This window comes from Scaptodrosophila lebanonensis, unplaced genomic scaffold, assembly GCF_003285725.1.
Source record: "Scaptodrosophila lebanonensis strain 11010-0011.00,11010-0021.00 unplaced genomic scaffold, SlebRS2 tig00000053-arrow-pilon, whole genome shotgun sequence".
In the NCBI taxonomy this organism is placed as follows: domain Eukaryota; kingdom Metazoa; phylum Arthropoda; class Insecta; order Diptera; family Drosophilidae; genus Scaptodrosophila; species Scaptodrosophila lebanonensis.
In genome coordinates, this window is record NW_022060548.1 from 645,015 (window position 1) to 670,175 (window position 25,161).

At 40.6% G+C, this 25,161-nt stretch overlaps 7 protein-coding genes across 11 annotated transcripts; 5 read left to right on the plus strand and 2 right to left on the minus strand.

The window, feature by feature from the left end:
- Nucleotides 1-816: 816 nt before the first annotated feature.
- LOC115623690 (protein asunder) lies at nt 817-4,116 on the minus strand. 2 transcript variants are annotated; one of them, XR_003995423.1, is made up of 5 exons: nt 2,379-4,116; nt 2,018-2,314; nt 1,263-1,464; nt 930-1,205; nt 817-883 (listed from the first exon to the last, which is right to left on the minus strand). XR_003995423.1 is itself a non-coding variant. In XM_030518161.1 (3 exons), exons 1-3 carry the CDS (start codon nt 3,965-3,967, stop codon nt 1,278-1,280), a joined length of 2,073 nt encoding a protein of 690 aa, XP_030374021.1. In that variant the 5' UTR covers nt 3,968-4,115; the 3' UTR covers nt 1,135-1,277. The 2 variants fall into 2 exon arrangements, 1 of the variants encoding a protein (XP_030374021.1); XM_030518161.1 differs by lacking the exon at nt 817-883 and having other exon boundaries at nt 1,135-1,464; nt 2,379-4,115.
- Nucleotides 4,117-4,171: 55 nt separating this feature from the next.
- LOC115623691 (ATPase family AAA domain-containing protein 3A homolog) lies at nt 4,172-6,766 on the plus strand. The gene is made up of 5 exons (XM_030518163.1): nt 4,172-4,518; nt 4,613-5,087; nt 5,142-5,966; nt 6,026-6,224; nt 6,300-6,766. The coding sequence occupies exons 1-5, from the start codon at nt 4,314-4,316 to the stop codon at nt 6,381-6,383; spliced, it is 1,788 nt and encodes a 595-aa protein (XP_030374023.1). The 5' UTR covers nt 4,172-4,313; the 3' UTR covers nt 6,384-6,766.
- A 434-nt stretch (nt 6,767-7,200) lies between these two features.
- On the plus strand, nt 7,201-8,804 carry LOC115623760 (zinc finger protein 791). Its single transcript, XM_030518295.1, has 2 exons — nt 7,201-7,362; nt 7,421-8,804. The coding sequence occupies exons 1-2, from the start codon at nt 7,201-7,203 to the stop codon at nt 8,657-8,659; spliced, it is 1,401 nt and encodes a 466-aa protein (XP_030374155.1). The 3' UTR covers nt 8,660-8,804.
- A 1,002-nt stretch (nt 8,805-9,806) lies between these two features.
- LOC115623775 (neuronal PAS domain-containing protein 3) lies at nt 9,807-12,489 on the plus strand. Of its 3 annotated transcripts, none has more exons than XM_030518313.1 (5): nt 9,872-10,052; nt 10,107-10,435; nt 10,498-10,779; nt 10,945-11,746; nt 11,815-12,489. In XM_030518313.1, the coding sequence occupies exons 1-5, from the start codon at nt 9,872-9,874 to the stop codon at nt 11,868-11,870; spliced, it is 1,650 nt and encodes a 549-aa protein (XP_030374173.1). In that variant the 3' UTR covers nt 11,871-12,489. The 3 variants fall into 3 exon arrangements, with proteins under 3 accessions (XP_030374172.1, XP_030374173.1, XP_030374174.1); XM_030518314.1 differs by having other exon boundaries at nt 10,498-10,746; nt 11,815-12,487; XM_030518312.1 differs by having other exon boundaries at nt 9,807-10,052; nt 10,498-11,746.
- Nucleotides 12,490-13,183: 694 nt separating this feature from the next.
- Nucleotides 13,184-15,247, minus strand: LOC115623776 (aurora kinase C). 2 transcript variants are annotated; one of them, XM_030518316.1, is made up of 3 exons: nt 15,019-15,247; nt 14,630-14,951; nt 13,184-14,136 (listed from the first exon to the last, which is right to left on the minus strand). In XM_030518316.1, exons 1-3 carry the CDS (start codon nt 15,148-15,150, stop codon nt 13,322-13,324), a joined length of 1,269 nt encoding a protein of 422 aa, XP_030374176.1. In that variant the 5' UTR covers nt 15,151-15,247; the 3' UTR covers nt 13,184-13,321. The 2 variants fall into 2 exon arrangements, with proteins under 2 accessions (XP_030374176.1, XP_030374175.1); XM_030518315.1 differs by having other exon boundaries at nt 14,630-14,960; nt 15,019-15,244.
- Nucleotides 15,248-15,382: 135 nt separating this feature from the next.
- LOC115623620 (arginine/serine-rich protein PNISR) lies at nt 15,383-19,509 on the plus strand. The gene is made up of 9 exons (XM_030518042.1): nt 15,383-15,989; nt 16,049-16,304; nt 16,377-16,536; nt 16,727-17,005; nt 17,091-17,193; nt 17,546-17,602; nt 18,079-18,212; nt 18,263-18,539; nt 18,599-19,509. Exons 1-9 carry the CDS (start codon nt 15,482-15,484, stop codon nt 19,387-19,389), a joined length of 2,565 nt encoding a protein of 854 aa, XP_030373902.1. The 5' UTR covers nt 15,383-15,481; the 3' UTR covers nt 19,390-19,509.
- Nucleotides 19,510-19,997: 488 nt separating this feature from the next.
- Nucleotides 19,998-25,069, plus strand: LOC115623639 (mitochondrial glutamate carrier 1-like). The gene is made up of 5 exons (XM_030518083.1): nt 19,998-20,174; nt 21,207-21,275; nt 23,228-23,362; nt 23,434-24,060; nt 24,329-25,069. The coding sequence occupies exons 2-5, from the start codon at nt 21,208-21,210 to the stop codon at nt 24,471-24,473; spliced, it is 975 nt and encodes a 324-aa protein (XP_030373943.1). The 5' UTR covers nt 19,998-20,174; nt 21,207; the 3' UTR covers nt 24,474-25,069.
- The last annotated feature ends 92 nt before the right edge of the window (nt 25,070-25,161 follow it).

Consider the following 25,161-nt stretch of genomic DNA (forward strand, 5'->3'; position numbering starts at 1 on the left):
AATTCTCGGAGAACACCTTTCAAAACCGCGAATCAGATCCCTTAAGCTGGTGAGTCTAATATATAGCCAAATAGATAATACTTTTAGCCATGCTGTCATCAGAGCATGCGAATGATTTGATCCACTGCTGCGTAGTCTCAACTAGATAGAACAGCAAATACAGAAATTAATAAAAGCGTATCTTCCGTAGAAGAAGACAACGATCGAAACAGCTTTGGACTGGATTTTATAGCTTTAGAAGAAGAATTCAATTCAAAAAGAAGTTATTGTTTGAAATTTATGAATGCTGGATTTCGGAAATGGCTGATACTGGTTATCCTAATGTAGCCTGGAATATAGACTCTTCTAATCCCTAGACAATACAAGTTGATTTTCCTTATTTCAGATATCCCAATACCACAGCTACATTAATTAAATTTTGCATACAAAATTAATTCCCTACTTTTGGTTCATCAACAAACTGCAGGAGCGGGCTTGCTCTTCTTCAGGATATTGTACTATTCTATAGTTTAAACTTACAGGCAATGAGCTCTGTTGTCGCTTATCCCATTCGAGTTGCGAAGCTATACTGGCCATAAACCGGGGCGGCTGCTCCCCGTGCACGGGACAATTGCATCTGGAGGCAGCGGTGGGATTCATTAAAGCTTGTAGCGTAGAAAAGGTCAAGGGTGGTGAAGGAGGTGGAGTGCTGGAATGTAAATTTCCAAAGACATGTTCTCCAGTGGACGCAAGGGGGGCAGTTATCGGTATAAGTTGACCATCGGGAGTTACTCGATTGTAGGATATCGTACGCACATCCTCCACGCGTCGAACATCCTGCTGTGTTAATATGAGCATCGCTTTGCCCACAACTAGGGGAACTACCAATAAGGTAGTGGTTCTTCTATATACTTATTATGTAGATAAGTTTTGGGAAACTTCGAACTTACAATGCACCGGCGGCGCCGCTTCCTCGGATATTTGAAGCACCTTTCTAACGGTAGGATTGAAAGCCATGGTTTTTGGAAGGGAAACGAGAAATTTTGGATAAAATGATGGCCGCTTAACAAAAGAGTTGAAGAAGTTGAAATTTAGATCAAATTTTTAGTTAACCATAAAATTGTCATTATACAAAAGCAAAGAAATTCAAATGCCTTAATTTAAAGAAAGAAACTTCAAATATTGCCGCAGCACACTTTTTAAAATGTCTTTAAGTGGAACCAGAACTGGAAGATGTAAAACAATCTTTATACTTAATTTAACGAGTCTATATAAATACAAACACTTTAAACACTATCCTAACTGCGTAAGGGTTCCTCTTTCGAAACGGGTGTGCTGCCCGGAGTGGGACTGTCCTTCTCTTTATTGCCAAAGTCGGGATATAATTTGGCCACCTGACCCAGCGGCGTGCACAGGCGACCAGAGAAGTCTAGCCTTTTGCTGGATTGACTTCGTTCAGCTGATGATATTATGTCTAGCAGGGAGCTGTAATAGAAATATGAAATAAAGAAAATTAAGGGCTATATTTCAATTTGCTGTCAACTATGCTAACGTTTTAAGTATTCTCCAAGTTAAGTTCTTGAACAGTTCTCGAACGAAACTTTATTTTTTTGAAAATGTCCAAAGCTTTTAATCAAAATTAAAACACAGAGCTGCAATCTTTAAAAACCCACAGTGCTTCAACTAAAATAAATTTTGTTGTTTTAACAATCATGCCCATAACAGCTATAGTGTACCGATTTCGATGAACCTTCATATTGAAAACTAATAAGTACCAAGTTTGCTTGAAATATCTACGGAATCAAGTAACTTTTTCTGGTAAGTGTTTTTTTCAACAATTGTTCCTATGGGGGCTACATAAAATTGTTAGACTATTTGTGATTTGTAATAAACTTGATCTGCGTATGTAAAAGATAACTCTACACATCAAGTTTTATGTTTTAAAGTTCTCGGCCTCCTTTTGCGTAAGCTTTATGTATATGCATTTCTCGCATACCCCTTCACCTTACAGATATAGAGTGAATTAAACAGATCGTACCGTTGCCCCGAACCCGACATGCGGCGCTTGCTGGCCTTCAGCAAACTGACGGAGTTGCTACTACTGATGACGGTGTTGGGTTCCAGACGCTCTGGGGAAAGAGGGGATTCCGTATAGGAGCGCAGATGTGCGGGTTCCGTTTTCGGCGTAATATCACCGTAAGCAGTGCGCAGACTTTGCAAACTCTCGAGCAGGTTCTTGTGATGCGGCGTCTGAGTCTGACCGGTCATTAGGATGAGCATTTCAAGCTCTCTGTAGAATAAACGATACTGATCCTTAATCTTATTGCCCTTTAAGCTGCAAAGTTGGTAAATAATTAGTTGTTGATTTTATTAGCAGATGAAGCCGATTGGGATTTTACCGCGCTCCATTCGTGTGGGCGAATGGCAGCATGTCGCCTCGCGATGCGCTGGTGTAGAGCTCGTAGATGTGTTGCTGGCAGCGCACCTCGTCCGGCTTTTCCATGTCCTCCTTAACAATTAAATGCAGAAAATGGGGCAGCCAGGTCATCTGTCTTTGCAAGTGATACAGAATGCTGGTGCCTGTGGTGAGTGGAAAGTATCGTAAGCGTCGACACAAACGCTCATGCTCCGGCCGTAAGCTGTCCGGCGGAACTGACTTTGTTTTCAGGGGCATCAGGCGCGACAATTTGACGTGTTGAGCGAATTCCGAGAATCGATACTCTTGCACTCGTCCACCAGGTCCATCGACGATGGATGGCGTCTCGTCCAGACAGGAGCGTGTGATCTGCAGGGAATGAATGAAGATTTCACCGCCACGCGCGGACAACATATGACTGGTGGTTTTGCCGCCACTCTTCCTTGGCATTTCCAGCAGCACTGAGCGTCCATTGAGCAGGAAATTAATTAGGCAGGAACTAGGGCGCGATGTTACATCGACGGGCGTCACCGGATATTGGCCCAGACACGGCTGCAAATCGGAAGCACCACAGCCACGTGGTGTACACCATTTCAGTGTGACCGTCTCATAGGCGGCGCCCTCCTTAATACTCGTCGGCAGCACAGACACATCCTTCCCACAGACGACGGTGTGGGCGGATCGAGCATGCAATATCTCCACATCATAGTTCGCACTTGAATTTGCATTCTGTTCCTCCTTCATCGGTATATTGGTAACTGTGGTGCTAGCCAAATCATAGTGTCGCATTATTAGATGCGTTAGCTTGCTGGAAATCTCAGGCGCTGCCACCGTATGGATCTCGACAGCCAGCAGCGGGGATATATCAAGAAGATTGCGATTAGTGACCAGCGACTCAATTCCCAGTGGAACAATGTTCAGGATGACCAGATGACAGTGATCGATGACCAAACCCTTTTTCGCTGGCGGCGCCGCCAGAGCATTCTGCTGAATCATTACTGTATTGAAGATGTCCTCCAGGCTTTTCATGCTCGTATTGTCCCGTGCTGATGTGATGCATATTACACGCCCCTTATTTGAGATTTGCTGGCAGCCATCGGCCATGGCCTTCAGCTGCTCATCCGTTGGCTCAGCCATTGCTTCAATTGCAGCCCTCAGACCATGAATGACTGAATAATCAGAGGACTGCACAGAGGACCTGGGCGGCACACCCACCATTACCATGGCGTTTTGGACATGCGACATGTTCTGTGTGCTGGCACTCCAGGTATTCACAATGTGGGCCGCCGTGTCACTGACAATGAATCGAACATGCTTGTGGCCCGGAAACAGATCCCACACGATGCGACAATACTCTATCGACGATTCGACGGCACAGGTCCATAAGCTTTTGCTGAACATGGTACCATCTCCACTCCTCAGCGCGCTTCCGCCGGCTCCACCAGCCCCCTCCGCCGCACCGCTGGGGAACTTGCCCTTGAGAAAATCAAGGGAAATATACTGTTCGCTCGATATGCTAAAATAGCGTGTATGATCCAGCACAAATATGGTCTTGTGGTTGCGTTCGAACATGGCTGAAAGGCGAACACAAACAAGATGGGCGGGGGGGTACAGACACAAAAATTGCCAAAAATTTGACCAAAAATAAATTGTAAATATTGTTTACGCCTATGCCGGCATTGCCATTCACGGTGCACGTGCACGCGGCCGTTGAGGGCACACTCTGGCAACGCCAACAGCAGTGCAGCCAATCAGCAAACGTAAAATCACGTTGTTGAATGCGACCGGTTGAGCGAGCAACGATAGACAAGTGTGGGGCGTAAATCAGTAGGATTTTCTTTTAAGTCGAGCACACACTCGAAACATATTACTGAGACAAAATTGGATTTTGAGTGAATTAGTTAAAGGAAGCTGAAACATGTCGTGGTTACTAGGCAGAAATCGTCCGCAGCAGCAAATGGAGGCAGCGCCCGATGGTGGGGATCCTGAGGGCAAGACAGCTGGAGATCGCTCTGGAGATGTCCAACTCACAAAGGCGGAGCGCAAGGCCATGGAGGCCTATCGGTTCGATTCCTCGGCTCTGGAACGTGCTGCGGAAGCTGCGAAGACTTTGGAACGTTCAAGTAAGCAGCACATTTCATAAGCCAATGCGTGCATTGCATAATCGCATAATCATGCGTGTGTCGGTGTGTTTGTGTGTGTTTGTAACCATTCTAGAACATGCGCGTGAAGCATTGGAGCTGTCCAAAATGCAGGAAGGAACGCGGCAGCAGGAGTACCAGACCAAGGTCAAGGAGTATGAGGCACACATAGAGCAGGCCAAAGTGGAACAGAAGCGGATCGACCATGAGGAGCGCCGCAAGACTCTGATTGAGGAGACGAAGCAGCAACAGCAGCGTGCTCAGTATCAGGATCAGTTGTCGCGTAAACGTTACGAGGATCAGTTGGTGCAGCAGCAACGCGTACAGGAGGAAAATTTACGTAAGCAAGAGGAGAGTGTGCAGCGACAGGAAGCAATGAGGCGTCAAACAATCGAGCATGAAATCGAAATGAAGGAGAAGAATCGGCTGAAGCTTCTCGAGCATGAGTTTCGTGCCAAGGCTAAAGTGGACCGTGAAAATCGTGACATTAATTTGGAGCAAATACGTTTAAAGGCTCAAGAGCATCGCACCACTGTCTTGGAGGGAATTCGGTAAGAAAACATCCATTCAACTTGCTTCCTAAACTCATTGTTAAACCTTTACAGCACGGCTGGGTCCGTCATTGGTGCTGGCGCTGAGGCAATGCTTACGGATTGGGACAAGGTTTTAACAGCCGCTGGCGGGCTATCTCTATTAGCCTTGGGAGTTTACACTGCCAAAGGAGCCACCGGTGTGGTGTCTCGGTACGTGGAAGCTCGTATAGGCAAACCCACGCTGGTGGGCGAGACGTCGCGTTTCGCTTTCCTCGATGCGATTAAACATCCGGTAAAATATTTCAAGCGTTTGCGATCTAAACCCGCCGATGCTCTGCAGGGTGTGGTGTTGAATCCAAAGCTAGAGGAGCGCCTGCGTGACATTGCGATAGCGACTAAGAATACTCGCATTAATCGTGGTCTTTATCGCAACGTGCTGATGCATGGCCCACCCGGAACGGGCAAAACAATGTTTGCCAAGAAGCTGGCTGAGCATTCTGGCATGGATTTTGCCATCATGACGGGTGGTGACGTCGCTCCTATGGGCAAAGAGGGCGTTACGGCCATACATAAGGTGTTTGATTGGTCCAACACTTCGCGACGCGGCCTACTGCTCTTTGTTGATGAGGCCGATGCGTTCTTGCGCAAACGTTCCTCAGAGAAAATCTCGGAAGACTTGCGATCAGCCCTCAATGCGTTCCTCTACAGAACTTCGGAGCAGAATCCGAAATTTATGTTGGTGCTCGCCTCTAATACGCCCGAGCAATTTGATTACGCCATCAACGATCGTCTCGATGAAATGGTTGAGTTTACACTGCCTGGTTTGGAGGAGCGTGAGCGGCTGCTCCGACTATACTTTGATAAGTATGTCCTGCAGCCAGCAGCATCGGGAGCGAAGTAAGTGCTTAAAATAAAACAATTTCCTTAAAATGTATTACATCACAATGTCTCAACAGACGCTTCAAATTGGACACCTTTGATTATGGCGAGACCTGCTCGAAAATGGCGAAGATATGTGAAGGTATGTCTGGTCGTGAGATATCCAAGCTTGGAGTTTCCTGGCAGGCCGCTGTATATGCGTCCGAGGACGGCTTGCTTACAGAGAAAATGGTCCTCGACAAATGTTACGATGCTGCTCAACAACACAAACAAAAGGTAGAGTACATCAACTAAATGGCTGATGAGTAGTTCTCTAATTAAAGCTAACTTTTTTTTATTTACATTAAATAGATGGCTTGGTTATCGGAGCAGGAGCGTTCTGATCATAAATCTATTACTGGCAGCCAACCGCCGCTGAATATATCTTCATCTTAGAAGCTTCCTAAAACTCGTTTAGTTTTTTAAGTTTCCATGCACAAGGCTTATTCTTGGATAACTTCTATTCGATGGCCACCTAATAATGACTGACCGCAACAATGTTCATATATTTGTGTAGACGCTGATTATACATGCAATTAAGTTTTACTCACTGCATAAATTGTAAATATGTATTTAAGTCAGTTGAACATTATTGTTATAAATGGCGTGTCAGAGTTGGTTAGTTGCTAAGGCCTGTTGCATTTTAAAAAGTTAAAGCTTTGTAATATTTGTTAAAAGTGTAAGTGTAAAATGCTAATTGCTAAAAGTGTAGCATTTTTCAAATGACTGCGGCAACACTTATGAGAGATTTATATTAAACTTCTCGTTGGCACAGTCGAGAATTTGACTCTTTAGCCAGTGTTTTTTATAAATATGTATATCTATTATGACTATGTGAAAATATATACAATACACATCGATATGGTTTAAAAGAGTGTAATTTTTTATTAAAATTAATGCTTTGATTTGGGGTTGAAATCGGATGATTTGCTTCGTACGTGGTCATTTAAAAATGTTACTGTTACAAGTACAAGTTACTGTTTACAAGTAGGTTATTTAAATCATATGTTAACATTTGGCAAAGATGAGCGTGACTTTAGACATAAAAATTACAATGAGCAAGAATCACGAATAAATTGTGATTGGCAAAAACAGAAAGAAGTTTATGTATTTATTTTTTGTCGTTACATTGTGATTGTCAAAACCGGAAAGAAGCTCTGTTTGTTTGTTTTGTTTTTTGTCGTTGGTCTGCTCTTTGGGGATTTGCAATGTAATGGCTGGGTCCAAGCAATTAACTTCATGTATTGAAATCGATGCAAAGGTCTGCTTTATTTGCTCACAACAGGAAACTGCATATAGCTTACTCGACAATTTGGAATATGGCGAACTCAATATTCAGCTCTGCGAGTTGCTGGAAATTGTGACGAAAGTGAAGGTAAAAAAAAGATCCACACCGAGGAAATATAAAAGTAATCTAACAATCAAAATTGCAGTGCATCTGGGACGAACCAAATATACCCTCTCTGATGTGCCAGTCCTGTCTTAATCGGTTAATCGATGCCTATGAATTTATACGTCAAGTCGAAAAGTCAAAAGAATCGATGGAAACTGTGCGTCTCCAGATGAAGGTGGTTGTGCTGGAGGAGCAGCTAGATAACGAAGATACCGAGATCGACGTGCTGGAATTGAGCGAGGAAGTTATCGAGCTATCCACGTTCGACATGGAGCTTCCAGACAATGAATGCAATGATTCCAATTTGTCTCAATCGAAGGAATTGGAAGTAGAGCATGACAAGGCTATAGTAGTAGAAGAGCCTGTGGTCAAGGACAACTATGATGAAAACAATAAAGCTCATTCGTCGCAGCTGGGCTCGCGTTTGGATCGCTCACAAAACTATTCATATAAATGCCTCATTTGCCCCCGCAGTTTTGTCAAAAAACAATCACTGGAAAGGCATGCGAAAAAGGCACACTCTGAAGCTGCCGATGTGCCAAAAGTCAACAAATTAAGCGAACAGAATGTGCTAACCTGCCTTCCCTGTCGGCGCACTTTCAAACGCATGGATACTATGCAACGTCACATGCAGGCATTTCATCCAGACACTCAAACTGCCCTTGGGGAGGAGAAGGATGCAGATCCAAAGCCCACTAAGCGAAAGCGAATTGCGAAGCGCGAAAAGTGCCCCTACTGTGGCAATTCATTTGCCACCAGTAGCCTAAAAGTTCATATACGCCGCCACACCGGAGAAAATCCCTACCAATGCGATCATTGCTCGAAAGCATTTCCACGTCGACAGGATATGGTGCTGCACGAGCGCATTCACACTGGTGAGCGGCCTAGTACGTGCGGCATCTGTGGAAAGACTTTCATTTCAGAAAATAAGCTAGCTCGTCATATTCGTTTGCATACGGGACAGCGTCCTTATAGATGCAACAAATGTGACAAAAGCTTTGTCCAGTCCAACGATCTTAAGATTCACATGCGTCGTCACACGGGCGAGCGACCGTATAAATGTGGTGTATGTGGGGAAGCATTTGTTTGTGGCGCTCTCCTCACCATTCATCGGAACAATAGGGGACACTATGAAGAAAGTCGCAAAACTGATGGGGCATCAATTGATCCTTACGAGAATAGTCGCGTACACAAGCGTCGAGCGGAGGACATCGAGAGGATGCGACTACTGCGGGAGCAAGATGAGCAGGAGTCGCAACAGCAGCGGGGGAAAAAATAAGGCTCTACTGGCACCCTACAAATGTGCTTCGAAAGATTTAGCAATGGTGGATGCCACACAGTACATAGAAATAATATGGGACACTATGAACGGGGTAAGATAGATCCGTACGTGAAGCAGCGAAATGGAACTACTTCTGATATTTGAGAAGCATTTCAAAATGTAAAGCACGTAATGTGAAAACATTTTATTGATAAAGCAGGTCATTCCAAATGAAAAATATAATTTTACATAGACATAAACATAGACTTTAGTATGTTTAAAGTCTTTAAAGTATTAATGTAAGTAAATATTATATAAACACCGATTTATAATATATACATTAAATAATTTAATGTAAGGTTTTGATATTTAATAAGCATTTTAAATTATAAAACAAAGAAAAGGAACGCATTCTTTAGGACTTTTCTATATTAAAAATATAAGTCTACACAACATATAACAAAACTGAGTTTTAAATAATAACCACTAACTTTTAATATTTTCTAACCATTACAAAATGTAAAACAAGAATAAATCAAAGAAAATTATAGGATATTTTATAATTTCAATAAAATTGTCTTTGATTGAACTTAATATTTCAACTAGGGAATCGGATTTGGAAAAGTGCTTAATTCTGTGTCTATAAAAGGCGGAGCAGTTAAATAGAATGTGTTTAACTAATAAGAAAAAAAATTGGCATCTATTGCAAGTAGGCTCCAATACCCAAGTTCCAACTAAGTTTTTAGTGTTTGGTGAGATTCTTAAGATTTAAATAAAGTAAGATTCTATTTATGATATACATACATATGTACAAAAAAAAAAAAAAAAAAAACAATGCACGCAGTGCATGTGCCTTTGCTCGATTTTCATCAGTTATTATTCTATACTTCAACGATCGTAGATGTGGTATGTATGAAAATATTAATTTCATATTGATATTAAAATTTTACTCATGCTCAATTACATGAGAACAAGTGATTTAAAAGTGTTTTGTTAATAATACTGTAGCCTACTCTTTAGACTCAGATAATTATAAATATTTTTCGATTTTGAACAGTAAACATTTAAAAGTCGTACAAGTAGTGGTACCCCACTATTTTGCAATAAAGTTCTTTGTGTCTTAAAACAGAGATCTGGCAACACTGCATACACAGCGGAATTGCCACAACAGAGGCAGAGCCGCAGGAAGAGAATAATAAAGATTATAAATTGAATATAAAAGTTTAAAAGATGACCACTGCCCGTTTTGCACGTTCGGGTCGCCTCCGGCTTTGCATTCTCCTGGGAATGTTTATTGGACTTATCCTTATGATCTTTGTCTACCACATGTCTCAGAACCAATTGGACGAGACCCGAGCCTTTCAGGTACGCTGCGAAAAAAACCAAGAGGGCCTAAACGAGCAGCTACAATGTAAGTAAATGAAAACGTGGCAAACATATTCTAATGTTAAACACTTTGTTGCAGCACTGACAGAGCAGAAATTTGCAGCTGAAAAGAATCTGGACATGATGCGCAATGAGAAAATTAGTATGCAGCAGAATTACGATGCACGTCTGAGCGAATCGGAGCACAAGCATGGGGAGAAGGAGCGTGAGTTGGCAGAGAAGTACGAGGCACAGCTAACCAAGCTGAAGTTGCTGGAAAAGAAACATGCCGACTTGGAGGCGGACTGTGTGAAGAGCAAGAAACAGCACTTGGAGGACACCAATGCATTCGAGCAGAAGCTGCAGTCATTACTCGCTGAACTTCAAAAGGACAAGAGTGCCAAGGAGCAGGAGGTGGCGGCTTGGAAGGTACAACAAACCAATTACTTTTATTAAATTCCCAAAAATAATTCATAAAATTTCGCATTTAGGAAAAATACGATGTATTATTGCGTGATTCAGAGCGTAAGACGCACAGTCTGGAGGCCACCATAGTCGATTTTAAGGCGCATTGCGACTATGTGCCTAAGGTTCAACCTGCAGAGGCACCAGCAGAACAACAACAACTCAATAGACCCGCTTCGCGCACACCGGAAACCACACATAACTCGAGTCCATCACAATTGGTGCACAGCATTGAGAAACCGCGCAATTCCAAATCCTTCAACGAACAAGTGCAAGTGAGTGACGGATTCTATCGGATTGGCGGCGGGGTAAATCTGATAAGAATTAACAAAACTGCAACAAATGCAACAACAACTTCTACTAACAACATCAAGCCTCAGTCTAGAAAGGAGCAGGAGCAGCTGCAACTATTCCCTTTTTCCGCAACACGCAACAATCACAGTCTGATACTAAATTCTGTTGAAAACTTTCAGATTGTGCCAAAATCATTAAAAACCGCCGGCAATGATGCAGATGCCGAACTAAAGCAACAGGAGCAGCCCGTCCTTGCCATTTCAGCGTCCCCATTGAGTGCGCCACGGAAACCGAGCAGCACAGCCAGCTCAGTTGGAGGAGCAGCAGGTGCGGGAGCCGGCGCTATCCCAGAAGCTGGTGATGCCTCGATAGCACCTAAACTGAGCAGCAGCAGCGGCATGCCGCCCTTGGCAATGCCACCGCCCAAGCCCGCAGAACGCAAGCTGCCCGAGAACGTGGCGCCCATACCAGAGAACTTCGAGGACAAAGCCGAGAGTAACAAACTCGATCCAGCTGATGTGGATACAGCCGCCGAAGAACTGCCCAAGAATGAGATTGGCAATGACAATAAAAACAATCGCTATGCCAATGCTGTCAACGATCTAGAGCAGGGCAAGGCATTAGGTGTAGCGCCCAAACCAAATGAAGATTCCGGAGCTCACGAGGTTAAGGATTTCATGAATGAGCAAAATTTTAATTTACCCGCAGCTGCGGCCGAGAATCATTTCTTTGATGGCGATGCGGCTGCCCCAGCTGCTGGAAACAACGACGAAGGCGTAAAGGATGCGGCAGCTAACAATAAGCAGCCGGCCCAAGCCAACGAGGCAGGCGAGGATGACGACGATATAGCCGATGTGGCTGTTAAACAGCCACAACATTTACTCGATGCTGAGAATTTGAATAATGAAATCGCTGGCGATCAGGGCAAAGAATTTCCCGAAGGACTGCATTTGGATGATGGCATAGAGGAGGATCAGGATGGTAAATATGATAGAAGCTTATAAATTAATTTCGTATTTCATTACTAGCCCGACTTTTATTTCTTACAGAAGATGACTATTCCTTTCCGCAACGAAAACAGGGCGCTGAGGCCATTAGACATTGAGCTCCAAGAGCTTTTTCCGCTTGATGCAGTCAGAGTGCATAAAACAACATTGTATGTATCTATATAAGCGGGATGTGTGCAAAGAAAAATTAAGAAATTAACCCCATTGGTAGAATGTAATTAAGTTGCAGTGCAAAAATGGGCATGGAATAGGAACTATTAACCTCATTCTAACACGTCTAACAAGGCTAATTTCTCCTTGAAGTTATTTCTATTTAAAATAGCATCACCTTTCTGCTTTAAGTTGCGTAAGTCCCATATAATACCTTGAATTAACAATATAATTAGTCTAAGTCAATAATATTTCTAGCACACCCAGTGAGAGCTATTTAAAGTACTAATGTGTCTGTTAATCTCGAAAATGATATTGATATTCAAAGAATATTCCATCTTAATATAATCCTATAAGTTCAAACAGTATGTACTCCGGGCTTGACATTTTGTAAATTACAAATGAACCCTTTAATTAATTCCTCGAAATTTGTAAACTAAGTTTTCTAGCAAAGTTTCCCTTTACGAACAAAATATTTTAAATAACATTTCTTCTAAGAATTAGTCGCAAATTTTAAATACCTTTAACATTACCTCTCACACAAAATCATTTATATTTCCAGCAGAGTTTAGCTTTAATGAAAATTGTATATATTGTTAATGTTGATGTAATATTCGTATTAGCATCAGCCTTGAATAATTCTACAATTTCTTTCCAAAGCTGCTTGCTGATTATGAAGAAATATTCGTATTCTTCTTAGTGAATAATATAATGTTCATAATATTTTGATTTCAAATCATTTGAAAGTTTCAAAGTCATCATGTTTTTGATCGAATCCAATTCCATTCAATGTCCATTTCTAGCTGTAACTCTTAAGCCTTAGCTCGTAAGCACAAACATTGTTAGCATTAAATTTGTTTGATAGAACACTGCACCACTCCACTACAAAGATCATGCTCACAAAACGGTATCCCTTAACTAGAAAAAATCGCAAGAAATTGTACTTTATTTTCTGTGATAAAAAAGTCTCTAAGCTTCATTTCAGATTGCGTCTGTTACTATATTCATGGGAAGTGCCGAAAGGCTGATAACAATTCATAAATACTTCTGGACTTCTTGTGAATATAGTATTGTTTTTTTTCGCTTTGTTTACACACACTTAATTATATTTTGAATTCATTTTTCCATATCGGTATTTGTAAGTTGGATTCTGCTCTCCTCTAGATGTAAGTTGTAGCCTGTAAGTCAAAAAAATTGTCTGAAAACTGAAGTATATATCCATATATATGAATGAAAGTTAAATGCGAACAAAATTGCCATCTCATAGAAGGAGGAAACACAGAAACTTTACTTGAAATATAATAAAATTAATTGCATGCATAAACATTTAAAAAATTAATTTTGTTGAATACTTAAACAAAATAATAATAACTAAACGGTGTAATTTAATAATCGGCTCTCACTGGGTGTGCGCCACAATCCATGGGTGCAATATAATCTGATCCAAGGGCAAGCGATGCTGTGGATTAAGGACCAATAGCTTTGATATTAAATGTGCGGCTGCTTTCGAAATGTGATCGGGAAGCTTGTAATCCACTTTCAATATCTTCTTATAAGTCTCGTCGTAGTTATTCGAAAAGAAAGGAGCACGGCCCACTAACAACTCATAGCATAGCACGCCGAGACTCCAAAGATCGACATTTTTTGTGTGCGGCTTGCCTTGCACCATTTCCGGTGGCAAATAATCGACAGTGCCGCACAAGGTCATTCGCATAGAGTTGGGTTCATGGACAGACCAACCGAAATCGGCAATCTTCAGCACACCCTTGTGGCCGAGCAACAAATTCTCCGGCTTTATATCGCGATGGATGATGTCGCGCTCGTGCAAATAAATTAGCGCCGATGACAGAGACTTTATATAGATGGCCGATTGAGATTCTGAAAACCGCTTCTGGGGCTGGGCCTGCAGCGCATTAAAGAGTGTACCCTGTGGCGCGTACTCCAATATCAAGTAAATGCGCACATCGTCATGGAAATAGGCGTACAGTCGCAAAATGTGCGGATGACGCAAATGAGATTGGATCTCGATTTCACGACGCACCTGGTGCTCCACATTGTTCTCGCCAATCTGTTTTTTGAATAGGACCTTGAGAGCCACCACGAATTGGGATTCCTTTTCACGCGCCAAATACACATTTCCAAACTTGCCGCGTCCCAGCAAACGACCAATATCGAAATGACTCAATGTCCAGACCTTTTTGGGCTTTTGGGTGTCTGTTGGAAGAGCATTTAATTGAGGATTATGAATGAAAATGAAACGTTTTTGCGATGAAAAAGTTCATCTGACAAGACTAATTATACCTAATTTTAGAGATGATCTGCGGTTAGCTGATGACTATTATATTTCTAGCTAAGAATATATGTATGTATAATTAAAGAACGACTTAGCCCAATATACGTACACTTTGTTCCACCGATCATTCCTTTATGTAGATTTCGATGATACTTTAGATTATATATATATATATATATTGTACATATAAATATCTAATTTTGTTAAGACTTCGTAATAAAAGAAAAAGTTCTTGGTACTAAAGAGTGATTTTTTCAACGATTCTTTCTTTAGCAGCTACATGATAGAAGTACTATAACTAACTTATTACTGATCGCAATTGTATTCAAATTCGGTTCGTTATCCAACTTACTCTCTAGAAAACTTTTTTACTTTTAAGTAATGCTAGGAAGCCATTTAGTAAGTTATACGTACCAGTCTTTTGCTTATCATTATCAGTGCTATTGATGGTATTTTCGGAAGTGGCAGCAGCTGGGTTGGCAACTGCACCTGCATTGTTGTTGCTAGGATTTGCTTTATTAATGGCTTGTGAGGTTGATGGTGGAGACTTCTTTGCCGGTGCCCTGAATGTTGATGTTGCCATGGGCTGCGTTTTGGGCACCACTGCAGCTTTGTTAGATTGACCAGTCGGAACTCTCTTGATTGGATGCTCAGTCGTGGTAGGGGCAATGTTTTTTGTTGTTGCAACAGTTGGATAGTTCTTGCTTCCGCTTGGAGCCAAATTCTCACTGGTTGTCTGCACATTCTAAATGGGAGTATAGTCAATGCGTCTTAATTTATGTCGTTATATATGATCTTTATACCATTTTTGTAAGCAAATATTTTTTCTGCTGTTCTAGGCCAATAGCTGCCGCTGCATTTCGTCCTTGTTGGTCCCCTTGTTTGGGCAATGCATTTTCCTTGGCGCGCAATACACTTGTAGGCTTGTGCGACATTTTTGCACAACTTAACAGCAAAAATAATAAGAAACAAGCACGTTTTTTTACAATTAGACGACAATTTAGTAATTCAATTTATGTGTGTCTTGCAGCTGAACCTAAAAATGAAAATGCCGTTCGTTTGAAATTGTAAAGCGCGTGTATAACTGGGTGAATGGCAATAAAATGCACGTACACACACACACCCACAGAATGACAGCTGTCAGCTGATTCTGTGAATGGCAAAATTGTGTGAAGCAAGAGAAAAATGGCGTTGGTGCTGTAAAAACGTAATAAATTTCTTATTTAATGATTTTGAACAGTGAAAAGTAAACGTAAAGTTGATAAAATGTTTCCCGGTGGCAATGCCAACACGGATTTGGGATACAAGAAGCACAATAATCAGTATGTGGGACAGCCGCCGCCGCATTTTCTTGCAACTGCAGCTGCCACAACGGCAAGTAGCGGAAGTATGCACGGCGGGGGAATGAGCATCGATTGGGCAAAGTTAGCCCAGCAATGGATACACATGCGCGACAGTGGAGCATCAGCTCCGCAACTGGCTAATTTTAGCCTTGTGGCGCCGCCGCCGCCGATTATTGGCAATACCGCACAGTATCAACAACAAACGCATCCGCCGACAGAGACGACGAAGCAACCGCTAAAGCGGAACTTGGAAGAACAAGGCGAGGCGGACATGGATATGGATGATAACGAGGACAATGAGCCACATCAACGGGTGGACGGCATGAACACGCCCCCTCCCGTGCCCATAGTTACGCAATCGCAGTGGCTGGGAATGGGTATGGGTGGTAATGATTGTGTCAGCAGCGATGTGGGTGGGGGCGTGGGTGTGGGTGAGTGAGGCTAGTTGCGTTTCATAACGCATTGATTTAACAATCGAACTGCATTTCAGTTGGAGTCTCGCACTGGAATATGTGGCAGGGTCGTGGCAATGTGCCGGCGTCATCCGACAATATTCCTCCTAATCCCACAGCGCATATACCATCGTTACTCAAGCTAAATGTGACCAATCCGAATGAGCCGCAACAACAACTGCAACATCACCAGCAACAGCAGCAGCAACAACAGCAACAAAGTGACAACGGCAATGATAACCCCACAAATGGAATTGATGCAAACAAACGAAAAATGTTGCCAGCTTGGATAAGGTATGAAGGTTTTTGAATTTCGTACAAAAGGGCTAAAAACTAATAGCAGTTAATGTTATTGTTGTCTCACAGAGAGGGTTTAGAGAAAATGGAACGCGAAAAACAAAGGCAACAAGAGCGTCAACACCCGAAGACGCCAACATCACCGGAAATTGAAAAAGAGACCAATGTTAAGCAAGTATCAAGCAAAACACTAACAACACCTGTTAATCTATTGAACATCTCGCATATGGTAAGTAAAAAAGTGCAACTGGCTGCATAAATCCTTCACTCAATACTCAGTGCCGCCTAAAAAGCGAAAAAATATACTCAAATTGGTTGCAACAAAAAAAAGAGAAAAAAGCACAAAAAAAAACAATTACAACAAAAAACATGGTGCGACCATAAAAATCAGCTTGAATTAACTTGAACTTGAAATTCAGGCAAGCGACAGTGAAGATTCCAATGCCGCTGCTGATGAGGTTTTACACATGCCAAGGGCTCCTCAAATAATAGGTAACGATGTATTGAGGTTGGGTAAAACGAGCAACAAACAATTTCAAAGCGAGTATGCTGTTGATGACGAGGATGGTGACAGCGAGGATATTGTTACCAACACGCCTGCGACACATGCCCAGGCACAGACACAACAGATACAGACAAAGGATTCCAATGCAACAGCATTAAGTGGTAAAACCTACGAAGAAAGACTCGCCGATTTGGTAGGCATCCCAAAATGATACTATATGTACTCAACATACGTTTTAAATCGTATCATATTTGTTATATACACGTCAACGTGTTTAGATGCTTGTTGTGCGTCGCACACTAACCGAAATACTATTGGAGACGACTAATGAAGAGATTGCCGCCGTGGCACAAGAAACAATCAAAGCGCACCGCGCTAAAGGTACTTTTTAAGATGTAGAACATTAAGCTTATTCCTAAACTTTCTTACAGTCTAATTAAATGATTAAATAAGTATGTGTGTTAGCTCTTGTAAGTAGCTAGCATAAGAACACAAAAAACACGCACATACATACATATATAACAGGTGAAGAAGTGATTTCATAGATCTTATAAGCCGGCGGATTGTGCCACTTGGCTGTGCTCGCAAGATTGTGGAAAATAATAATTTTATGTGATTTTTTTTTTTTGTAATATTATTTTTACTGAATTGTTGATATTTCAAAACTATCAATCACACGTTAAATTTACTATATATTCATAATATGTATATGTATGTGTATGTAAATCAAAAGCGTCATCAGCCCAAGTGATTCGCAAAAGCGCCTTGTCCTCCATTACCGGCAATTTGGGTAAGTAACACATTTCAATTAATTCCTATGTTCTTGTACTATTTTGTTCTCATAGGTAGTTTGTGTTTTGCTTACATACTATACATATATACCCCCACAACAGAATTCTAATCAACTTCAAAAACTATCTGTGTGAAAATATATATTAGTATCGTGGGAGTGGCGTTTTATCATCTAAAACTCTTCTATTTTTAAAAAATTTAATGTTTGGCCAGTGCTGCCCACAACTAAATATCTTCTGGCCAGTGCAGCCATTCAATTAATGTTTGTCAACGCCCAGCTTTCTTGTACATAAAGGTCTTTAGAACCAACTTATGGGTCGCATTATCCATTACTTTCAATTCAATTCTTTACTATGCTCTCCAAGCTTTGCCAAATCTCTATTTCAAAACAAAGTCAAACAACAAAATATTGCGCCCTATTCCAGCTTATTCTATGGCAGCCACAATTAGCACTTGATTTGATATGAATTATAGGTTTAGCTGCTTATGGCGATTCTTCTAGTGAGAGTGAGGATGAGGACCACGAGAATGATGATGGCAACAGTGATAACGCATCGGACCCCAAGGATGCAGATAAAAGTGCTGAGCTTAGCGTGGATGAGTTAAAGGTAAGTGATCAGGGAGTATTAATGCATTTTTTAATGTCATTTGTTGGCAGGCGCGAATACGTAAAAGCAAAAGGGCATTTGAAAAGGTCATTGACGAGATAAAGGATCGTGTGGCACAGCAGGAAGAGCTCGACGAAGAAAAGCTGCAACATCATCGAAGATTGGAGCATGATCAAGCAGAGGCTAGAAAAAGACGCGAGCTCAGCCGTCGGCACATGACAAATCCTGAACCACCCAGCCAAGTTGAGTCGAAGACGCAACATGAACGCGAATCGGCCACAACAAAAACAACTGGTGCCTCTGAAAATAAACTGCAACAATTTAATGGCAAGTTGCTGAAATAATTTCGGAAAAGACTTTGTTCTATTTGCTTTTATATTTATTAGGTAAACGCTTGAGTCGCAAGGAGCGCACTACTCGCTTTAGCGACTACAAGGATGGCAAACCGAGCCACATTACCAGCTATGTAAGTCAGTTGCAGCAGCAGACTACAATGCCAACGCCGGTGTCAGTATCGGCCACTGTGACAACGACCAAGCCATCTCCTTATATGCATGCTGTGCCCAATCCAGCGACAGCCTTGCTGCAAATGCCCGAATCGGTGGCTAGTATGCTAAGCGCTGCCGACAAAGCGCTCGACAAAGCTAGCAAAACGTCGTCGAAGAGCTCCAAGAGCCGTGGAAATCGCAGTAGTCGAAGAAGTAGGAGCCGAAGCAGGAACAGTAGTACCAGCAGCGAACGCAGCTCTGCGAGCAATGAAAGTTCCAGTAGCTCAAGCAGCAGCAGTTCAAGTTCCTCGACATCGGGTGGCAGCAGTAGCCGCAGCAGAAGCAGAAGCAGCGCCTCTAAGACTCACGGTAGTCGGCGTAGGGATGAGCGTCGTACTCGCCACAAATATGAACAGTATCATCAGTCCTTTAACTATCGCAGTCATCATGACAGCCAGCCACAACACCGAAACCGTGACAGCCGCGACAGTCGTGAATACAAGCGACTGCAACAACAGCGCAGTCGCCATTCCAGCGGCTCTAATGATGACGATGGCTATAGACGCTCGTCACGTCACAGCAGCAGTCGCAGCCATGGCAGCAGCAGCTACAGAAAACAGGGGCGTCGCACCCGCTCTCGGTCCCCATCACGCACTTCCTCATCCGCGCAGGGGCGCAAGCGCCGTTGATAATTCTATTGCATGTTATGTAGCAAGTTTTTAAAAGAAAACAACCAATTTTACTTCCATTCAATACATTTTTTATTTAGTTTATTTCCTCATTAAAAGTATTCAATGTAGTACTTCAAACTAACTTATAATAAAATGAATTGAACTATACAAAAGTAATTTATTTAGATGTATTGTAACAAACAAATCCTCTAAAACGAAGGTACATACATATGTATTTATTTCCTTCCTAAAATTATGCAAATTGAATGAAATTCAATATGAATACACTGAATTCACTTTACATCGCACCAATAGACCAATAAGAATATCTATTAGGGCATAAAAACAATCAAGTATAAAATACAATTATGCATACAACACCGGCAAATCCAAGTTGTGTTGAGAACGGAAGGCGTTCTATCAGAAAGTTAACATTTTTAGTGGAGCAGCAACGCATGCTGAGTATAAATTTGAAAAATAACATTTATTTTTATAGCAATGAGTTTGGTGGGCGGTAATTATCGATAATGCAGATAACAGTCGATAGCATCATCGATTTCAATGTTTGGTCTGATAGCGATGAGCCTTAGAAATAATGCTCATCGCCAATCCCAGTGTGCTTTCGTCTGATTGGCGACGCGGACGCGCGAAAGAAAAGTCGAAACACAAGTGAAATTAACTTTAAAAGTATACACTTATTAGATGTTTTAGATCGAATACCAATTATTAAGTGCAAAGTGAATAAAAGTCAATTAACACAAAACAAACACAGCCAATTTACACAACAAAAAAACAACGAGAGAGTGAGTTTGGCTGCCCGGCGACGCGATGTCGACACAAACAATCACACGCCAAATTTTTTAAACATATACATACAATATTCTCATACTTACATACATATGTATATATAGTGCGACAATATAAAGTAATCAATTTAATTTATTAAAGGTGTGCGTAAAGAAGAAAAGCATAGATTACGTAAATAGACGCACAAGTAGCAATTTTTTCAAGCCCCGCTTAACAGCTGATTGGACAAATTTTTAACTTGCTTTTCTTATATTACCTGTTCCTTTTCGGGTAGTAAACACGCGGCGAGACAATAAAACCAAGAGAAAACGTCGGCATGCCTCTTTGTTGGGCAATAATCAATAATGGGTCTTGGCAACAAAATAACACTTATATGATGGCTTTAATCTAAAATGTTTTAATTTTGTTTTATCATACATATGTTTGTATGTATGCCGTGAACAAAGTTGAGTGTCGACGATTGTCGTAGAAGGCCGCTCTTCATATTTTTCTTGCTCTGATATCTTTATGTGTCCAAAGTGGAACCGTTATTTATCTTCAGTTAAGCATAATAGCGTTATTTAAGCAACAAAACTTTCCTTAGTTGATAATTTAAAAATGGCACTGGCTATTGTGCTAATGAACCACTTTTCATGCTTGCAAAAATTTAAATTTGATATTTGCAATGAGATTGCGGCTCTCAAACGTTTTGTACATATATATACATATATAGTATGTACATATGTATGTCTATATATTACTAATGTACATACATATGTCAATAAACCCAACGCCGTATTTAATTTGCAATTGACTATCGTTACGCTTTACCACAGCTTTCAACATACACACATACATACATATGTATATAAGTGGTGTCTATCAATCAAACAATGATGTATTATTATATAAAGTGATATACTCTATGTACATAGTTTTGTTTTGTTTATTCTATAAATTACACCTTAGAATAAAATGCTTTAAAAAACCGATAAAGAAATGGATCAATATACTTATGTATTTGTGTATGTGTATCACTAATTTTCCAGCATGGCAGCAATACAGCAACAACCACAACAACAACAGCCGCTACAGCAGCCAAAGCAACAACAATTCGCGTAAGTTATCACAATAACAAACAATTAGAGCATATCAAATAATATTAAATGCAAATAATAAATGTGATATTTTCAAAGCACGAAGTGTAAAAACTGTTGTCTACAGTTCATCATAATAAATAAAATAAATACAATAAATGGTTCTATTGATAGACTGATAACAAGCGAGTTTTAACGCCCCTCGCCATAGAGATGAGCAGTTGTCAGTTTGTGACAGAGTATTTAATACAAAGCTTATTGCTAAGAAATACTGCAATATTTTTTAAATCAGCTGATTCATAAGAAATGTCGATTTTTCCGACAATAACAAGACTTAAAGTTTCATTCAATGGATGTTTAAATGATTATTATCTTAATATCTGGATTGTCGTCAGTTTTGTTGCAAAATAGTCCGTAAGCTCAAAGAATTTAAGGAACCTAAAATATAAAGAATTAGTGCGTTTGAATTTGTTTTCATTATTTAGTAAGTTATACTTATATTACTCTATTCCCGGAAAATTGCTTCATACGAAATCACAGTTATTAGAACGAACTTTTTCGCTCATCTCTAGCTCGTTAGCTCTTAAAAAGATGAGTCCGACAAGTATTCGCCTCAAATTGCAGCTAAGCAAGCGTGGGTGTTGCTCTCGTGTGGGCGTCCCTCTTACATGCTCTTCCCCTCTCTTTTTGGGCTCTTTTCTGTCTATCCTTATTTACATCATTGCCTCGCACGCCTATTAAATTTTGAAAATGGGTCACCCTTCTGGCCAAGGTTAAATGCAATGACAAAAGAAAATGCATGTTTCTATTTAATTTTGATTATTTTTGAAAGTGAAACAAATTTTGCTCAGGCCCCATGCTTGGCGGCTGTTCCAACAAAACATTGTGCACACCTATACGGCACGCAAAACAAAAATAGCGCAAGTATTGTATATGTGCGAATTTGTACGATTTGCTGGCAAATTACCAAATATTCTTAATATTAATTTTGCTAAATTAACAATATCTGTGGCCTTTCTTAGTTCGTCTGGAGGTCAAAATCATGTTCAAATCATTTTCTATCGAACGTTAATTTGTCACTGAGCTGGCAACGCCACTCTGATCTCGTTCAAGTTCAAGGCCGCATTGATGTGCGTGTGCCGGCGGTTTTCCCCGTTTACACGTCAAGTAAATATGCTAATGCATGGGTTCATGTTCATACAAAAGTTAGCGCAGTGCAATTCACAAATATTTGTCAATTTGCCAATTCATGCTTCATTGTTGACAATAAACGTTCTTCTTTTCTTGGTTGCTATCCACTGCAGACAAACAAAATCTTAAATTGTTATCTTATCTTCAGTTGTTTCCCAAGGAAAAGATTTTGTTATTCTTCTGATTTTATTTGGCTTATTAATTTACAACACATCTAGCTAGCTGATCTCAGGTGTATGTTGCTATCCGTTTAGGCTAAAAAAGAATTAAGAATACAGAACAGAGACGTATTAAAACAAACAAACAAATCTCCATCTTTGAACATGAAACGTTGGGCCACAATTTTTGTGTAGTACCAGTATATTTATATATAATATTATTATGTATAATACTATATATTAAAACTCTTTGTTCATTTATAAAGTTGTGCAGCTCGAGTTTAAAATCAATTATAGGGTTCTGAAATATGGAAACAAATTTTCTTTGGTATCGCAAAAAGGTGGAAAAACGCCGTGTATACGATTGTCTCTAAACGCTTCTATTGGTTTATTTAATTTATTTATGTTATAAAATGATGATGTAAAGGAAAACATCGATATTAGGTACACTTGAATATTAAAATGGTTATTAAAATCAATTGTTTTACCAATGATATTAAATTTGATATTTAATAGCTTATTTACATATACGTCTACTATGTATGTATGGCGGTTCATATCGTCTTGCCGATACATTACTTAAGTAATTTAACTATAATGTTAAATTTTATCGGATTTTTGCAGTTTACTGCCAAAAATCATAAACGGCGGCATTGCGGGTATTATTGGCGTTACCTGTGTATTTCCCCTGGATTTGGTGAAGACGCGTCTACAGAATCAGCAAGTCGGACCAAATGGCGAGCGCATGTACAATAGCATGTGAGTTAGTTCTTTAATAAAGAGCCTCTCTAAAAATATACATAAATCTATATGATTTTCCTTTATGGCAGGTTCGATTGCTTTCGCAAAACGTATCAAGCCGAAGGGTATTTCGGCATGTATCGCGGATCGGGTGTCAATATCTTGCTTATTACACCCGAAAAGGCCATTAAGCTGACAGCGAACGATTACTTCCGTCACAAATTGACCACAAAGGATGGCAAACTGCCGATGAGTAGTCAAATGATTGCTGGTGGCTTGGCCGGTGCATTCCAAATAGTTGTGACCACACCCATGGAGCTGTTGAAGATTCAAATGCAGGACGCTGGACGTGTCGCGGCGGCTGCCAAACTGGCGGGCAAAACGGTGGAGAAAATTACGGCCACACAATTGGCCACACAGCTGCTGAGGGAGAGGGGCATCTTAGGGCTCTATAAGGGCATTGGAGCAACGGGGTTGCGCGATGTTACATTCTCAGTTATATACTTCCCATTGTTCGCGACGCTAAACGAATTGGGTCCGAGACGTAATGATGGCTCGGGCGAGGCGGTCTTCTGGTGTTCCTTCCTGGCTGGCTTAGCGGCTGGTTCCACGGCTGCCTTGGCCGTAAATCCCTTCGATGTGGTCAAGACGCGTCTGCAGGCAATCAAGAAGGCCGATGGCGAAAAGGAATTCAAGGGCATTTCCGATTGCATAACGTAGGTTTTCACTTTCGAATACTTTTTAAATTCTACAGAAGATATATCGATTTTTTATATTCCAATTATTCATGTTTGGCATATTTTGGTGCACTTTATCATATAGAGAAATTATGGGAACAATCGGTATAAAATCGCTCCTAAGACTAACAACATTTTTATTTTTAAAGTTGTGAACCAAATTTGCATTTTAAGAGGAGGTTTCCTTTGTATACAGTTTACTATTTTCTTTATTAACTAAATGTTTATCTTTCTGTGCACCTTTCAGCAAAACGCTCAAACACGAAGGACCCACGGCATTTTTCAAAGGCGGGCTCTGCCGAATGATTGTGATTGCACCGCTCTTCGGTATTGCTCAAACCGTCTACTATCTGGGCGTGGCCGAGGGCCTATTAGGCGTGCAGAAGAAGTAGACGAATCCGTAATCGAAGGAACAAAACGGTCTAAAGGCATTTTAGTTTATTATTGAGTGTTAATTGTGTGTAAATTCGTAAATGTGTTAATGTTGTTGCTGTTAAATGCTGTCCCAATTGTAAATTCTATACTGGAATGAAGATCGTCAAACTTCGCAGGAGCTTCGAAATAGTGCAGGTGTATGACAAAGCTATGGATTATTTCATAGTCAGCTTATATATGCAGTTGTTAAAGTTTCCCATATATTTATTTTTCTGAAAGACAAACGCTATCTCTATAAAGACGAGAAAAAAATATCGTTGCATATTAAAAAGTACAGGCGAAATTTTCTACTAAAATGACAATAAGCTCACAGATATATAGAAATGACAATTATTATATATCGAAGTATGTTTTTCTTTTTAGCTTAATTTATAACTGTTGTTATTTGCGCTCACTATATAGAAATATAAACAAACAATTACATATGCCATATGATATAAAGCGAGATAAATATTGCATATCGTTTAGTACGCGGGATAATTCCTTCTTTGCTTAAATAACCATAAAATTAGTCAGGATTGCATTTTTAGTTGTTTTTAGCGACAATTTTATTTAATAGTAAAATGAAGAACATGACGAAAATATTGTAAAGCAATATGTATACAAAACTGAATAAAAATATATACATACATATATTTAAACTAA

Bases quoted from the DNA above. Each gene is read 5' to 3' on its own strand.
- LOC115623690 (XM_030518161.1), bottom strand. From the start codon at position 3,967: ATGTTCGAACGCAACCACAAGACCATATTTGTGCTGGATCATACACGC. The intron at 2,315-2,378 runs GTAAAATCCCAA...CCAACTTTGCAG, and splicing joins GCCCACACGAATGGAGCGCG to CTTAAAGGGCAATAAGATTA. The intron at 1,465-2,017 runs GTACGATCTGTT...TTTCTATTACAG, and splicing joins ATGTCGGGTTCGGGGCAACG to CTCCCTGCTAGACATAATAT.
- LOC115623691 (XM_030518163.1), top strand. From the start codon at position 4,314: ATGTCGTGGTTACTAGGCAGAAATCGTCCGCAGCAGCAAATGGAGGCA. The intron at 4,519-4,612 runs GTAAGCAGCACA...TAACCATTCTAG, and splicing joins GAAGACTTTGGAACGTTCAA to AACATGCGCGTGAAGCATTG. The intron at 5,088-5,141 runs GTAAGAAAACAT...AAACCTTTACAG, and splicing joins ACTGTCTTGGAGGGAATTCG to CACGGCTGGGTCCGTCATTG.
- LOC115623760 (XM_030518295.1), top strand. From the start codon at position 7,201: ATGGCTGGGTCCAAGCAATTAACTTCATGTATTGAAATCGATGCAAAG. The intron at 7,363-7,420 runs GTAAAAAAAAGA...TCAAAATTGCAG, and splicing joins AAATTGTGACGAAAGTGAAG to TGCATCTGGGACGAACCAAA.
- LOC115623775 (XM_030518312.1), top strand. From the start codon at position 9,872: ATGACCACTGCCCGTTTTGCACGTTCGGGTCGCCTCCGGCTTTGCATT. The intron at 10,053-10,106 runs GTAAGTAAATGA...ACTTTGTTGCAG, and splicing joins CCTAAACGAGCAGCTACAAT to CACTGACAGAGCAGAAATTT. The intron at 11,747-11,814 runs GTAAATATGATA...TATTTCTTACAG, and splicing joins CATAGAGGAGGATCAGGATG to AAGATGACTATTCCTTTCCG.
- LOC115623776 (XM_030518315.1), bottom strand. From the start codon at position 15,150: ATGTCGCACAAGCCTACAAGTGTATTGCGCGCCAAGGAAAATGCATTG. The intron at 14,961-15,018 runs GTATAAAGATCA...ACTCCCATTTAG, and splicing joins AATATTTGCTTACAAAAATG to AATGTGCAGACAACCAGTGA. The intron at 14,137-14,629 runs GTACGTATAACT...CTCTTCCAACAG, and splicing joins TAATGATAAGCAAAAGACTG to ACACCCAAAAGCCCAAAAAG.
- LOC115623620 (XM_030518042.1), top strand. From the start codon at position 15,482: ATGTTTCCCGGTGGCAATGCCAACACGGATTTGGGATACAAGAAGCAC. The intron at 17,194-17,545 runs GTACTTTTTAAG...GTAAATCAAAAG, and splicing joins CAAAGCGCACCGCGCTAAAG to CGTCATCAGCCCAAGTGATT. The intron at 18,213-18,262 runs GTAAGTGATCAG...ATTTGTTGGCAG, and splicing joins TTAGCGTGGATGAGTTAAAG to GCGCGAATACGTAAAAGCAA.
- LOC115623639 (XM_030518083.1), top strand. From the start codon at position 21,208: ATGGCAGCAATACAGCAACAACCACAACAACAACAGCCGCTACAGCAG. The intron at 23,363-23,433 runs GTGAGTTAGTTC...CCTTTATGGCAG, and splicing joins GAGCGCATGTACAATAGCAT to GTTCGATTGCTTTCGCAAAA. The intron at 24,061-24,328 runs GTAGGTTTTCAC...TGCACCTTTCAG, and splicing joins GGCATTTCCGATTGCATAAC to CAAAACGCTCAAACACGAAG.